This window comes from Saccopteryx bilineata, chromosome 12, assembly GCF_036850765.1.
Source record: "Saccopteryx bilineata isolate mSacBil1 chromosome 12, mSacBil1_pri_phased_curated, whole genome shotgun sequence".
In the NCBI taxonomy this organism is placed as follows: Eukaryota; Metazoa; Chordata; class Mammalia; order Chiroptera; family Emballonuridae; genus Saccopteryx; species Saccopteryx bilineata.
The window spans coordinates 18950069-18965876 of NC_089501.1; the positions used below are offsets into that span (position 1 = coordinate 18950069).

General features: G+C 37.2%; 1 protein-coding gene across 5 annotated transcripts in view; it reads left to right on the top strand.

Moving 5' to 3' along the window:
- PKIB (cAMP-dependent protein kinase inhibitor beta) overlaps positions 1–15512 on the top strand; it is a 134551-nt gene extending 119039 nt beyond the window's left edge. For all 5 annotated transcript variants that reach the window (XM_066248246.1, XM_066248247.1, XM_066248249.1 and 2 more), the window contains 2 exons: positions 11016–11192; positions 14742–15512. In XM_066248246.1, coding sequence (XP_066104343.1) covers positions 11016–11192; positions 14742–14809 — 245 coding nt within the window. In that variant the 3' untranslated portion in view covers positions 14810–15512. The remainder of the gene's footprint in view (positions 1–11015; positions 11193–14741) is intronic.
- The last annotated feature ends 296 nt before the right edge of the window (positions 15513–15808 follow it).

Consider the following 15808-nt stretch of genomic DNA (forward strand, 5'->3'; position numbering starts at 1 on the left):
AAGACGTTCACAGAAATATATATTCGATCATGGCCATGGCTTCTGATGTGATGTGAATCCGCTGAGGGTAGAGCGGAGGCCTGTAAATGGGGTCTGTTTACAAACTGGTGTCAGGCACTTCTCACGAGCTACAGATCTCACAAATAGAGAAGAAGTCTCTAATTGAAATGCATGTATCATAGGGGTTCTCACAAGATAACCTGTATATATTTATATATTACATATAAATAGGAAACTATATATATATATAAAATAAGTATCTCTCTCTCTCTCTCTCTCTATATATATATATATGTAATGAAGGGTAGAATCTAAAGTAGCGGCTGTATGGCTGTTTATACATCTCTCAGAGATTTGGGAAGTTAATTTTGTGGTAATCCATGTCCACTTGCTTTCAGAGTACACTGAAACTGGATTTGCATCCTTTCATGCTAATTAGCAGCTGTGCAACATTAAATAAGTCACTGAATCTCCCTGAACCCAGTTTCCATGTCCATGTAGTAAGGATTATTCCTCACTACCTCCTAGTGTTATTGGGAGGTTTAAATGAAAACAACAGATACAAAAATGTTCATGCACTATTGAATAAATGCTGGTTTCCCTCTTAGAAAACTTAAGAGGTCTTCCGTTAGGAAGATATTTCTTGTTAGGGTTAAAGGGAATAATACATAGGAAAGTGCTAGAGTAAGTAAAACTTAGACATAAACAACAACGCTGATAACCATATGGTTTTATAGTTACAGTTTCTATGCCTATTTATTTCATTCATTTTTCACAAGAATCCTGTGAATAAGTGAGGCTATTATGAAAAATTTTTGTTAATGTGTTTGGGTACAATTGGTTAATAAAATCAGACAGGTTTCAGGTGCACAGCTCTATTCTATATCATGTGTATATTACATGTGTGTTCACTACCCCAAGTCTCCCTCCATTACCATCTATCGCCCCTCTACCCTCCACCACATCTCCCCCCCCCCGTTCCCTCCTGCAATCCCCTCACTGTTGTCTATAAGTTTTTGTTTTGTTTTCTTTGTCAGGCCATTTTTTTTTTTTTAATATTCACTATGTAGGGGGAACCATGACTCAAAGGAATTAAACAGATTAGCTAATATCACCTTGTAAGCCTGTCATGTTCTTTCTGACTGGTAGCCCAGTGCTCTTGACATTACCCTGTACTGTCTGTCAGTATTAGACAGTTGGCAAATACTAAACAGAACTCTAATTGACTACAAAATTGTGCCTGAAAATCTAGCATTGTTCTCAAATTTTCCACAAATCCTAGAAAGATGAAAATATCTGGAGAAATAGCCTAGATTTCTCCTGGATCCTCAGACCAACACTGGGCTTGATCTGCATGACTTGAGTGCTATGGAGTGAAAAAGGTTGTATTTTTCATACCAAATGCACTATGCTTTGTGACTATTTCCGTTCATTTTTAGCATTTCCTGAATTGAAGTTAACTGATTGGAAAGTCCTATCTTCCAACTACAGTGGAAAGTTTGATTTGTGTTGTGTAGCACAAGGTTCATATATTTCTGCTCTCAAATGCCACAAATGCTGATATATCCCTCCTTTGGTTGATACTCAGCACATCCTGTATTGCGCTGTTATCTATCCTTGCAGGTATAACTTCTTTCTTCCCTCTGAGAGTGCAAGCCCCAGGAAAACAGAGAATGTATCATTCCTGTGTCCTCTCAATGCCCAGCTGAGAACCTAACACCTAAAAGCTTCTCAATAAATGATTGTTCCTGCTTTTGCTGCTTTTGAGATACTGTTCAGTGTTGACTTCTTAGGAAAAATTCATTAGAAAACTTATGACACAGAAAACATTTTGGCAGTTCCTGGAGGGGAGAGGGGTTGGGGGCATAGGTGAAAAGAGTGAAGGGATTAAGATGTACAAATTGTAGTTACAGAATAGTCATGGGGATGTATAGTACCACATAAGAAATACAGTCAATAATATTGTAATAAGTATATATGAGGTCAGATGGGTACTAGGACTATCGGGTTGATCATAAGTGATAAAAATGTCTAACTATGTGGATGTACGCATGAAACTGATATATTATTGTACATCAATGAAAATTTTAAAAAAGCAAAACAAAAACATATGAGTTTCAGAGTAAGCAATATCTGCTACCTTTCTCTTTATACAGTGAAATGATCTCTTTTTTTGTTTACTCAACAATTATTATTACTTTTTTAATAATTTTATTTTTTAATGGGGCGACATCAATAAATCAGGATACATATATTCAAAGATAACAAGTCCAGGTTATCTTGTCATTCAGTTATGTTGCATACCCATCACCCAAAGTCAGATTGTCCTCTGTCACCTTCTATCTAGTTTTCTTTGTGCCCCTCCCCCTTTCCCTCTCCCTCTCCCCCCTCCCCCCGTAACCACCACAGTCTTATCAATGTCTCTTAGTTTCACTTTTATGTCCCACCTACGTATGGAATAATGCAATTCCTGGTTTTTTCTGATTTACTTATTTCACTTCGTATAATGTTATCAAGATCCCACTATTTTGCTGTAAATGATCCAATGTCATCATTTCTTTGGCTGAGTAGTATTCCATAGTGTATATGTGCCACATCTTCTTTATCCAGTCATCTATTGACGGGCTTTTTGGTTGTTTCCATGTCCTGGCCACTGTGAGCAATGCTGCCATGAACATGGGGCTGCATGTGTCTTTACATATCAATGTTTCTGAGTTTTGGGGGTATATACCCAGTAGAGGGATTGCTGGGTCATAAGGTAGTTCTATTTTCAGTTTTTTGAGGAACCACCATACTTTCTTCCATAATGGTTGTACTACTTTACATTCCCACCAACAGTGTATAAGGATTCCTTTTTCTCCACAGCCTCTCCAACATTTGCTATTACTTGTCTTGTTAATAATAGCTAATCTAACAGGTGTGAGGTGGTATCTCATTGCCGTTTTGATTTGCATTTCTCTAATAACTAATGAAGATGACCATCTTTTCATATATCTGTTGGCCATTTGTATTTCTTCCTGGGAGAAGTGTCTGTTCATGTCCTCTTCCCATTTTTTTTATTGGATTGTTTGTTTGTTTGTTGTTGAGTTTTATGAGTTCTTTGTATATTTTGGATATTAGGCCCTTATCTGAGCTGTTGTTTGAAAATATCATTTCCCATTTAGTTGGCTGTCTGTTTATTTTGTTATCAGTTTCCCTTGCTGAGCAAAAACTTCTTAGTCTGATGAAGTCCCATTCATTAATTTTTGCCTTCACTTCTCTTGCTTTGGAGTCAAATTCATAAAATGCTCTTTAAAACCCAGGTCCATGAGTTTAGTACCTATGTCTTCTTCTATGTACTTAATTATTTCAGGTCTTATGTTTAGATCTTTGATCCATTTTGAGTTAATTTTAGTACAGGGGGACAAACTATGGTCCAGTTTCATTCTTTTGCATGTGGCTTTCCAGTTTTCCCAGCACCATTTATTGAAGACGCTTTCTTTTCTCCATTGTGTGTTGTTGGCCCCTTTATCAAGAATTATTTGACTATATATGTGGTTTTATTTCTGAGTTTTCTATTCTGTTCCATTGGTCTGAGTGTCTGTTTTTCTGCCAATTCCATGCGTTTTGATTGTCGTGGCCCTATAATATAGTTTGAAGTCAGGTATTGTAATGCCCCCAGCTTCATTCTTTTTCTTTAGGATTGCTTTGGCTATTCAGGGTTTTTTATAGTTCCATATAAATCTGATGATTTTTTGCTCCATTTCTTTAAAAAATGTCATTGGAGGCCCTGGCCGGTTGGCTCAGTGGTAGAGCATTGGCCTGGCGTGCAGAAGTCCCGGGTTCAATTCCCAGCCAGGGCACACAGGAGAAGCGCCTATCTGCTTCTCCACCCCTCCCCCTCTCCTTCCTCTCTGTCTCTCTCTTCCCCTCCCACAGCAAGGCTCCATTGGAGCAAAGATGGTGCGGTGCTGGCTTCTTGGCCTCTGCCCCAGGCGCTACAGTGGCTCTGGTCGTGACAGAGCTATGCCCCGGAGGGGCAGAGCATCGCCCCATGGTGGGCAGAGCGTCACCCCCTGGTGGGCGTGCCGGGTGGATCCCGGTCGGGCGCATGCGGAGTCTGTCTGACTGTCTCTCCCCTTTTCCAGCTTCAGAAAAATACAAAAAAAAAAATTTCATTGGAATTTTGATGGGAATTGCATTAAATTTGTATATTGCTTTGGGTAATATGGCCATCTTGATTATATTTATTCTTCCTAACCAAGAACAAGGAATATTCTTCCATCTCATTATATCTTTTTCGATTGCCCTTAACAATGGTTTATAGTTTTCATTATATAAGTCCTTTACATTCTTTGTTATGTTTATTCCTAAGTATTTATATTTTTTGTTGCAATCGTGAAAGGGATTATTCTTTTGAGTTCGTTCTCAAATGTTTCATTGTTGGCATATAGAAAGGCTGTTGACTTCTGTATGTTAATTTTGTATCCTGTGACCTTACTGTATTGGCTTATTGTTTCTAGTAGTCTTTTTGTGGATTCTTTGGGGTTTTCGATGTATAGGATCATATCATCTGCAAAAAGTGATACCTTTACTTCTTCTTTTCCAATGTGAATGCCTTTTATTTCTTTGTCTTGTCTGATTGCTCTGGCTAGAACCTCTAGTACCACATTAAATAAGAGTGGAGAGAGTGAACAACCCTGTCTTGTTCCTGATTTAAGGGGGAAAGCCTTCAGTCTTGTGCCATTTAATATGATAGCTGATGGTTTATCATATATGGCCTTTATCATGTTGAGATATTTTCCTTCTATACCCATTTTGTTGAGTCTTAAACATAACATTGTGTTGTATTTTATCGAAAGCCTTTTCTGCATCTATTGATAAGATCATGTGGTTTTTGTTCTTTGTTTTGTTGATATGGTGTATTACGTTAACCGTTTTATGTATGTTGAACCATCCTTAAGATTCTGGGATGAATCCCACTTGATCATGATGTATTATTTTTTTAATATGTTGTTGTATTCGATTTGCTAGTATTTTGTTTAGTATTTTAGTATCTCTATTCATCAGAGATATTGGTCTGTAGTTTTCTTTTTTTGTGCCATCCTTGCCTGGTTTTGGTATGAGGGTTATGTTGGCCTCATAAAATGTGTTTGGAAGTATTGCTTCTTCTTCAATTTTTTGGAAGATTTTCAGTAGAATAAGAACCAAGTCTTCTTTGAATGTTTGATAAAATTTGCTGGTATACCCATCAGGGCCTGGACTTTTATTTTTGGGGAAGTTTTTAATGTTTTTTTCTATTTCTTCTCTACTAATAGGTCTGTTTAGGCTTTCTGCTTCTTCTTGACTCAGACTAGGAAGGTTGTATTGTTCTAGGAATTTATCCATTTCTTCTAGGTTGTTGAATTTAGTGGCATAAAGTTTTTCATAGTATTCTACAATAATTCCTTGTATATCTGCAGTATTCGTGGTGATTTCTCCTCTTTCATTTTGGATTTTGTTTATATGAGTTCTTTCTCTTTTTTCCTTGCCAAGGGTTTGTCAATTTTGTTGATCTTTTCAAAGAACCAGCTCCTTGTTCTATTAATTTTTTCTATAGTTTTTCTCTTCTTTATTTCATTTCTTTCTGCTCTGATTTTTATTATCTCCTTTCTTTAGCTGGTTTTGGGTTGTCTTTGTCCTTATTTTTTTAGTTCCTTAAAGTGTGAAGTTAAGTGGTTCAGTTGGGCTCTCTCTTGTTTGTTCATATATGCCTGAAGTAATATGAACTTCCCTCTTATCACTGCTTTTGCTGCATCCCATAGATTCTGATATGTCATATTGTCATTTTAATTTGTCTGTATATATCTTTTGATCTTTGCACTTATTTCTTCTTTGACCCATTCATTTTTTAAAAGTATGTTGTTTAATTCCCACATTTTTGTGGGATTTTTTTCCTCTTTTTTTGCAGTTGAATTCTAGTTTCAAGGCTTTATGATCAGAAAATAAGCTTGGTACAACTTCGATTTTTCTGAATTTGCTGATGTTGTTTTTGTGGCCCAACATATAGTCAATTCTTGAGAATGATCCATGTACACTATAGAAAAATGTATACTCAGTCACTTTGGGATGAAATGTCCTGTAGATGTCTATTATATCTAGGTGCTCTAGTGTTTTGTTTAAGGCCATTCTATCTTTGTTAATTCTCTGTTTGGATGACCGATCTAGAGCCGTCAGCGGTGTATTGAGGTCACCAAGTATGATTGTATGTTTGTCAGTTTTTGTTTTAAGGTCAATAAGTAGCTGTCTTATATATTTTGGTGCTCCTTGGTTTGGTGCATATATATTAAGAATTGTTATGTCTTCTTGATTCAGTGTCCCCTTAGCCATTATGAAATGGACATTTTTGTCTCTGAGTACTTTTGCTGTCTTGTAGTCAGCATTATCAGATATGAGTATTGCTATGCCTCCTTTTTTTTGGATGTTATTTGCTTGGAATATTGTTTTCCAGCCTTTCACTTTGAATTTGTTTTTATCCTTGTTACTTAGATGAGTTTCTTGTAGGCAGCATACAGTTGGATTTTCTTTTTTAATCCATTCTGCTACTCTGTGCCTTTTTATTGGTGAGTTTAATTTGTTTACATTTAGTGTAATTACTGACACTTGTGAGTTCCCTATTGCCATTTTATATATTGCTTTCTGTTAGTTTTGTGTCTTGTTTGATCCTTCTCTTTTGTTTTTCTATCTTTTGTTTTTATTTGGTTGTATTCCATACATCTTTCCTCTTTTGCTATCTTTTTAAAATCATGTGCTTCTGTGGTGGTTTTTTTCAATGGTGGTTACCTTTAAGTAATAAAAAGGGTTCCTACCCTGTTCATTGTAGTGCACTATTTTGTGAGTACTTTTGCACTCCATCGTCCTTTGCTACTGTTAATCTCCATCCTCTCCTCCCCCTTTCTTTTTGTTGTTGTCACAGTTTAAATTTGGTTTTATTGTCTTCTTCTTGGAGCTTTTACTGTGGCTTTGTTTATTTTTATTCTTTGTATCTGATTGGAGAACTCCCTTTAGTAATTCCTGGAGTGGGGGTTTTCTGATGATAAATTCCCTCATCTTTTCTGTATCTGTGAATGTTTTTATTTCTTCTTCATATTTGAAGGATAGCTTTGATGGGTATAGTATTCATGGCTGAAAATTCCTCTCTTTCAGGACTTTAAATATTGGGATCCACTCTCTTCTAGCTTGTAGAGTTTCTGTTGAGACATCTGATGATAATCTAATGGGCCTTCCTTTATATGTTGTATTCTTCTTTTCCCTTGAGAATTTTTTCTTTGCCGTTGATTTGTGCCAATTTCATTATGATGTGCCTTGGAGTAGGTTTGTTGGGGTTAAGAAAACTCGGAGTTCTGTTTGCTTCTTGAATTTGAGGCTTTAGTTCTTTCCACAGGCTTGGGAAGTTCTCATCTATTATTTGTTTGAGTATGTTCTCCATTCCATTTTCTCTCTCTTCTCCCTCTGATATACCTATTATTCTTATGTTATTCTTTTTGATGGAGTCAGATAATTCCTGTAGGGCTATCTCATTTTTTTAAAATTTTTGAGTCTCTTTCTTCTCTCTGTTGTGCCTCAAGTTGCTTGTCTTCTATTTCACTAATCGTACCTTCTATCTGTCCTGTTCTATTAGCTAAGCTTGTTACCTCGTTTTTCAGCTCATGAATTGAGTTTTTCATCTCTGTTTGATTTGCTTTTATAGTTTCAATTTCCTTGGAAATATATTCTTTGTGTTCATTGAGTTGTTTTCTGAGCTCCCTAAATTGTCTTTCTGTGTTTTCTTGTATATCTCAAAGTATTTTTAGGATTTCTATTTTAAATTCACCATCGTTTAACTCCAAGGTTTTCAATATATTAAATTTTTTCTCCATAGATTTTTCCTCATCTATCTGTGTTACTTCTCTTTCTTTTGTATCCATGATATTCGATTTTCCTTAATGACATCTGAGGGTGATTGTGTTGATAGTATTAATGAGATTTAATAAAGAATAAAAAGTGAAAAAAATAAAAAATCGAAGAGTTGTTTTTTTAAAAAAAATTAATAATGAAATAAAGAAAAATAAAATAAAATAAATTAAAAAAAAGGAAATTATCCCCCCTTCTTTTTTTTCCCTCTCCTCTCCTCTCCCCTCTTTCTTGAGAAAATCTTGTGGTGAACTGTGAATTATATTGTACTAAATAGAGCAAACAATGCCTGTTATGGAGAGCCTGAGTTGGGGAGAAGTAATAAAGGGGCAAAAAAAGGGGGATATGGACCCACATAAAGCAAATAAGGAAAAAGTTTGGGTCAAGAATAAAATGATTTGCTTTTAGGTGTTGGTTAACTAAGAGTTATGAGAGGAATAAGAGGGAAACAGGAAAATGGGGGGATAAATTAAAAAATTACTATTGTATTTAGTGGAACAAGAACCAGATAAAATAGAGAGCCAAGATGGGAGCACTGCTAGTGAGTTAAAAAGCCCCCCAAAATGCCACAAACATAAGTTTGAGTCCCAGATAAAATAATTTGTTCATTATTGAGGTTTGAATGAGAGGAGACGTAAAGGAGAAAGGAAGAAACTAATATAGAGGGAGAAAAGAAAGAGAGAGAGAAAAAAGAGGGAACCACTAAAAGAAAAAAGAAAAAAGAGGAGAGAGAGAGAGAGAGTTAAGGGTTTTGGAGTGCAACTCTCATAGAGAGAAAGGAAGAGGAAAGAAAAGATAATGGGAGATGTAACACTTATGGGTAGTGTAGTTCAAGGAGAGGAGAGAGTAAGACTGGCAGAGAATTAAATGACCAAATTGGAGGAGGAAAAAAAAATCAAGAATGAAGATAAGAGAAACAAACGAACAAATATAATAAAATGAGATAGGTTATAAAGTCTGCGGATTATTCTTGATTTTGAGAGGTTATCTTCTTGCTTTTTCTTTTCTCTCCCTCTTCCTGGTCAGTGACTCTGTACCCCAGGTTCTGCCCCTTTGACACACTCAAGTAGAGGTTTGCGGTTGATAAGTCTCTATGGCGATGTCATGTATTGTCCTTCAGTCTCGTTGGCAGTCGAGGCTCATTAGCATTTCTAGGCTCTGACAGTGAGAGAGTCCGTGTTCCTGGAGCCTCTCTCCTAGTCTTTCCTTCCTCATTTAGTAGCCTGATAATCCAGCTATGGGGTTGCTGCTGCCTCTGCCTGGATAGTAAGAGGCTCAAAGAGCTGGCAACTCCCCACTCTATTCCCACTCAGCACAGGGCTCTGGGTAAGGCTCAGTCAGTCAGAGCCGCTAGCATAATCAGCCGGGGCTTCCGCCTACTCAAAGACCTCTGGCTCTGCCACTCTGTCCGGTAACATGGGCGGGCACCCACTCCCGGGGCGCTTGGAGGAAACTCTCGTTCACTATCTGCGTGCACAGACCAGGATGTTAGACCGGAAGTCTCGCCCTCTGAGTGAAGCCCCCCGCCCGCACTGAAAAGTTCCAGTGTTGGAATTGGCTCTCGCTCCGTCCCTGTGTGCGGCTTTTTCAAGGCACTGGGGTGGCCTGTGACTCCACCCTCGGCCCACACAAAGGCCCCCGATTCTGCCCCTCCGGGGGACAACACGGGCTCCCACTCCTGAGGTGCTGGGAGGAGTCTCCTGCCCACTCTCCGTGCGCGCAGACCAGGATGTGAGGCCGGAGTCTTGCCCTTTGAGTGAAACCTCCCGCCCGCACTGAAAAGTTCCAGTGTTGGAATTAGCTCTCGCTCCCTCCCCGTGTGCAGCTCTCCCAGGGTGCTGGGGCAGCCTGGAGGCTTTCGGCCCACACAAAGGCCTCTGACTCTGCCTCTCTGTGGAGTAACACGGGTGCACCCTCCTGGGGCTTTGGAAGGAATCTCTCGCCCACTATGCGCCAACCAGGGATCAGGTAAAATGGCTGCCCCGCTTGTCTTTCTTTGTCTGAGTTTGGCGCGAGTGTTAGCTGTATTGCCCGGGTTGTCACAGGAACAGTTTTTCCTCGGCTTGGATCTCCGTGCCACAGCCTGGTTCGGCTGTTTGTGCCGCGGCCTGGATCTATTCACCCCCTTTGCCCACCTTAGTTTCTATACTCTCAGTTCCCAGTGAAAGCAGCCCTATTTAGGTTAGTGAGGAAGGCGGAGCATTTCTTACTCCCTATTTCCTTCGGGGTTTGATTATATATTTAGCCAATTTTTAGCTCGACCATACCTTCGGATGTATTGTGAAACATCTGGAGGCTCCATGGATAGGTTTTTCTGTTTCTAGTTGAAGATCTTTTTGAGCTTTTGGGGAGTTTTATCGGTATTGCTTCCTACCACGCAATTACTCTGATGTCATCTCCCGAATGATCTCTTAAAAATCTTTTCATAAAGAGAGATAATTGCTGGGAAGATAAAAGCTACTTAGGAAAGTAGTGGTAATTACCTTGTCCACTTGAAGACAAGAAAAGGTAAAACAGGTCCTGCTCTCCCCAACATGATTATGTGGCATTGAAAATTAGGGCTGGGAAGAGAACAGATAGAAGTACACAGCTGTCACTGGGGGGAAAAAGCCTTGAGATAAAGTTGGATTTCTTATTTCTAAAGAGTAAGAACAGCGTGTGTTTTGTTTGCTCCCCACAAATTATAGTGATTTGGTTTCAGGCTGAACAAGTACCCAAAGCAAAGCCTGGCAGTCAGAGTTTGTACAAGAGTGGCCAAACAAGTCAGTGTTCATTTCCTTCCTTCCAGTGCTCTTTGGCTGATTCTATAGAAAAGCAAAACAAAAGACAAGAGATTACTGCTCCTTAAAACATCTAAGTGGTTCTTTTGGATCAGGGGCTTATTTATAGCAATCACACTCACACTGAACTTCCTGCTCTACTCAGCGAATGTGCAAATGGAAACTCTGGGACTAGAACAGTAGACATAGATGCAGGATATGATCAATAATTAGATTCTCAAGCCTGTTGCGTTTTTTGATCAAGCCGTGCCATTTAGCCCCCATTGTGAACATTGACCTCAGAATAGGCTCATCCTCTTCTTCATGTGCACATTCTGTTTGCAGATGTTGCTATGAAGACGGATTCATCAAAAATGACTGATGTGGAGTCTGTGGTCAACAATTTTGCATCGTCAGCCAGAGCAGGCCGCCGGAATGCCCTCCCAGATATCCAGGGAGCAGCTGTGGCAGGCGAGACTTCAGAGCTGCCCCGCGAGCTGGAGGCCCTCTCCATAAAGGAAGGTAACAGGAAAATCCTCTTAAAATCAGCAGCACTCTTCTCTTAATCAATTCTTTCCTCCAGAACAGTCTCCCTTTAAAGTGCTCCCCCACCCCCCTTACTGTTTCCTAAAACCTTTCGTCTTTTGTTTAAGGCTAAGTAGATTTTTCAGGCTTTCTGAAAGTGAACAATTTCGTCTTATCTCCTGGTATATATGTGGAAGCTGAATATTTATTTATTTATTGGATGTGAATTGTCATGCACAGTGTTGGTAATTAGAAATAAAAGGTGAACAGTTATTATTCTTTCCCTCAATGAACTTAAAAATTTTATTGAGAAGGACTGAGAAATAAAATATTTTTTGTTTTGCTACCCATTGACAAATCACTTTGGAATTTTCTGCATCACTGCAGTATTCTATAAGCTTAGTTAGTTCTCTTAGAAGTTTATTACCAACTAGAGATGAAATATTTAAATTATTTGTAGCCCTGGCCTATTGGCTCTGTGGTAGAGCCTTGGCCTGGCCTGTGGATGTCCCTGGTTGGATTCCCAGTTAGGGCACACATCTGTTTCTCCAGCCCCCCTTCTCTCTCTCTCTCTCTCTCTCTCTTCCTCTCCTGCAGCCATGGCTCAGTTGGAGCAAGTTGGCCCTGGGCTCTGAGAATGGGTTCATGGCCTCGTCTCAGGCACTATAATAGCTCAGTTGCTAAGCAACAGAGCAATAGTCCTGGATGGACAAAGCATTGTCCCATAGGGGGCTTGCCAGGTAAATCCTGGTCAGGGCGTATGAGGGAGTCTGTCTCTCTGACTCCCTACTTCTCACTTAAGAAAAAAAGAAAAGGTATTTGTATAAAAGATGATTACTCTTCAATCAGTAGTTCAATTATGAAAAAAGGAGAGCTGTCAAACCAATGAAGGAAAATCTTGGGTCTTTCTCCTCATGGCTTACATACAGTTCATATAGCTTGAAGACTTTAGTTTGCTGAGAATAAATGCAATGATCATTTCAATAAAGGTTTAAAAGGTTCCTTTCATTTAAAAAACATTCAAAGAGGTTAAAGATAATTTCAGTTCCAAGTCATTACCAAAATACCCATTTTATCTTTTTACTTACTTTTTCTTTTTCTCTTTTATTATTAAACTTATTGGGTGACATTGGTTAATAAAATATACAGGTTTCAAGTATGCAACTCAATGACACATCATCTTCATACTGCATCGTACACTCGCCATGCAAAGTAGTCTCTTTCTCTCCTCATGTATCCCTCCTTTGCCCTCTTCCATCCCCCCCCCATTCCCTTTTCTCTGGCTGTCACCATACTGTTGTTTATGTCTATGTGATCTTATTTATTTTCTTCCTAATCCCTTTCTCCTTTCCCACCTAGCTCCCCAAACCCTTCCCTTTTGATAGCTATCAGTCTGTTCTTCATATCCGTGATTTTAATTCTATTTTTTGTTAGTTTATTTTTTATTACATTTTACATGTAAGTGAAATCATACCGTATTTCTTTTTCTTTGACTGTTTTATTTCACTTAGCATAATATTCTCCAGGTCTATCCATATTGTTGCAAATGATAAGATTTCCTTTTTTTTATAGCTAAGTAATACTCCATTGTGTAAATATACCACAGTTTTTTTTTTATCCACTCACCTACTGATGGACACTGGAGCTGCTTCCAGATACTGGCTATTGTAAATAACATGCAATGGACATAGGGGTGCACAATTCTTTCAAATTAGTGTTTCTGATTTCTTCAGATATATTCCCAGAGTGGAATTGCTGGGTCATCCCATTTTAAATGTCAAACTGGACTCCATGTATGTGTAGAGGTTTATTCCTGGTGGCAGTGAGACAAGGTAGAGCTAGAAGCCTCTGCACATCTATTCCTTATGGGGCCCCCACAAGAGGACTCTTAGTTCTTTGCTTCAGGAGGTTATTTATTACCTGGTAAAGTTACAAATGCTCCTGGTTTGACTCCGATGAAATCAATATATCATTGTTAGGCCGGGAACTGTGGTCAGATCCTAGAGTCCCATGGTTACCTCACTTTTTTCTAAAGCTCATTGCATTTGTCATATAGGACACTACAAGGAAAAGTATTAAAGTATACACATAAGATGAAAGAAAAGGTGGAATAATTAAAAAGAAAAGAAATAAAATATATGTGGTGTTTTTGGTTTTTAAGTTTGAAAATGTCATATAATAGAAATATGTTCCAAGACTCCAAATAGATGCCTGAAACCACAGATGCTACAAACCCTATACATACAATCTATGTTTTTTTCTTACACAAACATACCTATGACAAAGTTTATTTTATAAATTAGACATAGTAAGAGATGAACAACATTGACTAATAATAAAATAATTACAACCATATACTAGAATAAAAATTATATGAATGGATTTGGGCCATTTTAAGTAAAATAAAAATTATTTGAACACAAGGACTGCAATACTGCCGCAGTCAATCTAATAACCAAGACAACTACCACATGTCTAATAGCCTGGAGACCCTGAGCAAAGGGATGATTCACAACCTGGGTGGAATGGAACAAGATGGCATGAGATTTCATTATGCTACTGAGAACAATGTGCATTTAAATTTTTTAAAATTTATTTATTGATTTTAGAGAGAGAGGAAAAGAGAGAGGTAGACAGAGATAGATAGGAAAATCAATCTGTTCTTATATATACCTTGACTGGTGATAAAACCAACAACCTCTGTACTTCAAGATGATGCTCTAACCAACCGAGTTCTCCAGCCAGGACAGAACAATGTGTATTTTAAAACCTGTGAATGTTTATATCTGGAATATTCCACTAATATTTTTGGATCATGGTAACTAAAACTTCAGAAAGAGATAAGGAAGAACTGCTGTAAGATTATCAGAACATAATGTAGCTGTGGAAGGAACATCCCAGCTAATGAGGTAGGGAAATTACTTCTTAATATAAAAGGTCTAATTAAAGTTTGTAAACACACATACAAAAAAACCTTAATATGTGTTGACATGTCTTAGTTAAGGAAAAGAGAACAAATATACTGTAGGAGAGTTGGTGGTCTTCATTTTATTTTGGTCACTAAATAAACCATTATCTGAAAGAATATTGTTACAACTTTGATATTTTCCTTTAAGTCATTTTGAAATAAAGTCAAAGGTATCAACTAACAAACTTAAAGTACAAAAAAGACAATCAATATGTAACACCACATGTTGAAGAATACACAAAATGAAATCCATTTAATTTACAGAGGTAGATAGCATAGAAAATGTTTTATTAATAGAGCTATAAATAAGTACATTTAATGCTTATTTTCTTTTAAGTAGCTAAGTATAAATATTATTAAGGATTTAAAAATTAATACTTTTCAACTACTAATAAAAACAAAAAGCAGAGGTCTTTTCTTTGTGTAGTGTCCATGTCTGGAGAGATGGCAAAGTATGTCTTAATCAAGTAGAAAATGACTAGGGTGCATAGAGGAAAAACCAAGTTTTATTCCAATGTGATACAAAATATATCTTGATATGTTCAACAGATGAATTAAATTTATTTATTTATTTTTAGATGTAAAAAAGAAAGATGAAGAAACAACAGAAGACCAATTGGAAAAGCCCCCAAATGAAGGAAAATGAAGACTCATAACCTATCAGAAGCTCTGAATCTCTGCAAGTTGAAGGACTTTAGTGGCTCTGCTTTCCTGAGATGTTTGATCTGGTAGTAACCATGGTAACATTGCAGCCCTAAGCAACGTGTGTGTATTAGATAATTCTCTTGTTATGCTCCTCACTTGGATTGCAACCATGATAACCAATGTAGGTTATTAAAAGGCAGATTACTTCCAAATTGCACCCAAGGAAAAGGTTAAGAATATATAGTCACTTAAATGCATTTCATTATCTATAAACCCAACAAATCTATTCTCTTTTGCATTTATTTAGCCAGATATGTTTTTAATTCTATTTTTATGATAGCAGGTAAAACATTTCTCAGTAACTATAAACCAAAAAATATTAATTTAAAACTTTATGGAATTAGTAAGAAATTACGGTGTTATTTTTATTTGCTTTTTGGTAGGAAGAAATAATAGATCAAAACCATAAAGATAGAATGTTTATTATTGACCAAATTTTTTTTTGTCCCAAACCCTAAAATAATTGGGGAAAAAAATTCTAAAAGCTTGACAACCTTAAACATCTCTAAGAAGTTTCTGTCTGATATACATTGTGTTTAGGCTATACATATGGTTATTTTCATGTGGACTCTTAAAATGCAAAATTTGTGACAAAATGTTTATATGTAACATGCCTATTAAATGAATTTCAATATCTTTTATAACTTTGGTGTGTGTACATGTATGTTTTCCTTTAATGTGAATTATGCAAAACACCTTATTAGTTGCTATATGCTGTCTTATTCTTAGGGCTTTTGTGTATATATGAGTTGTTTCTAAAATAATTTTCTCAGGAGGGCAGACCTTAATTTTTATATCTTTCCTAAAGTAAGTAACATAAGAGCGGGAACTTAACATTTGGTGAATGATGTAGGGTAAAATAGCAAAACACTTGCTTTCAATATACATTTAAGTATATATTTGAAAACAACCAAAACCAAAGCCTTAGTAAATGTTGATT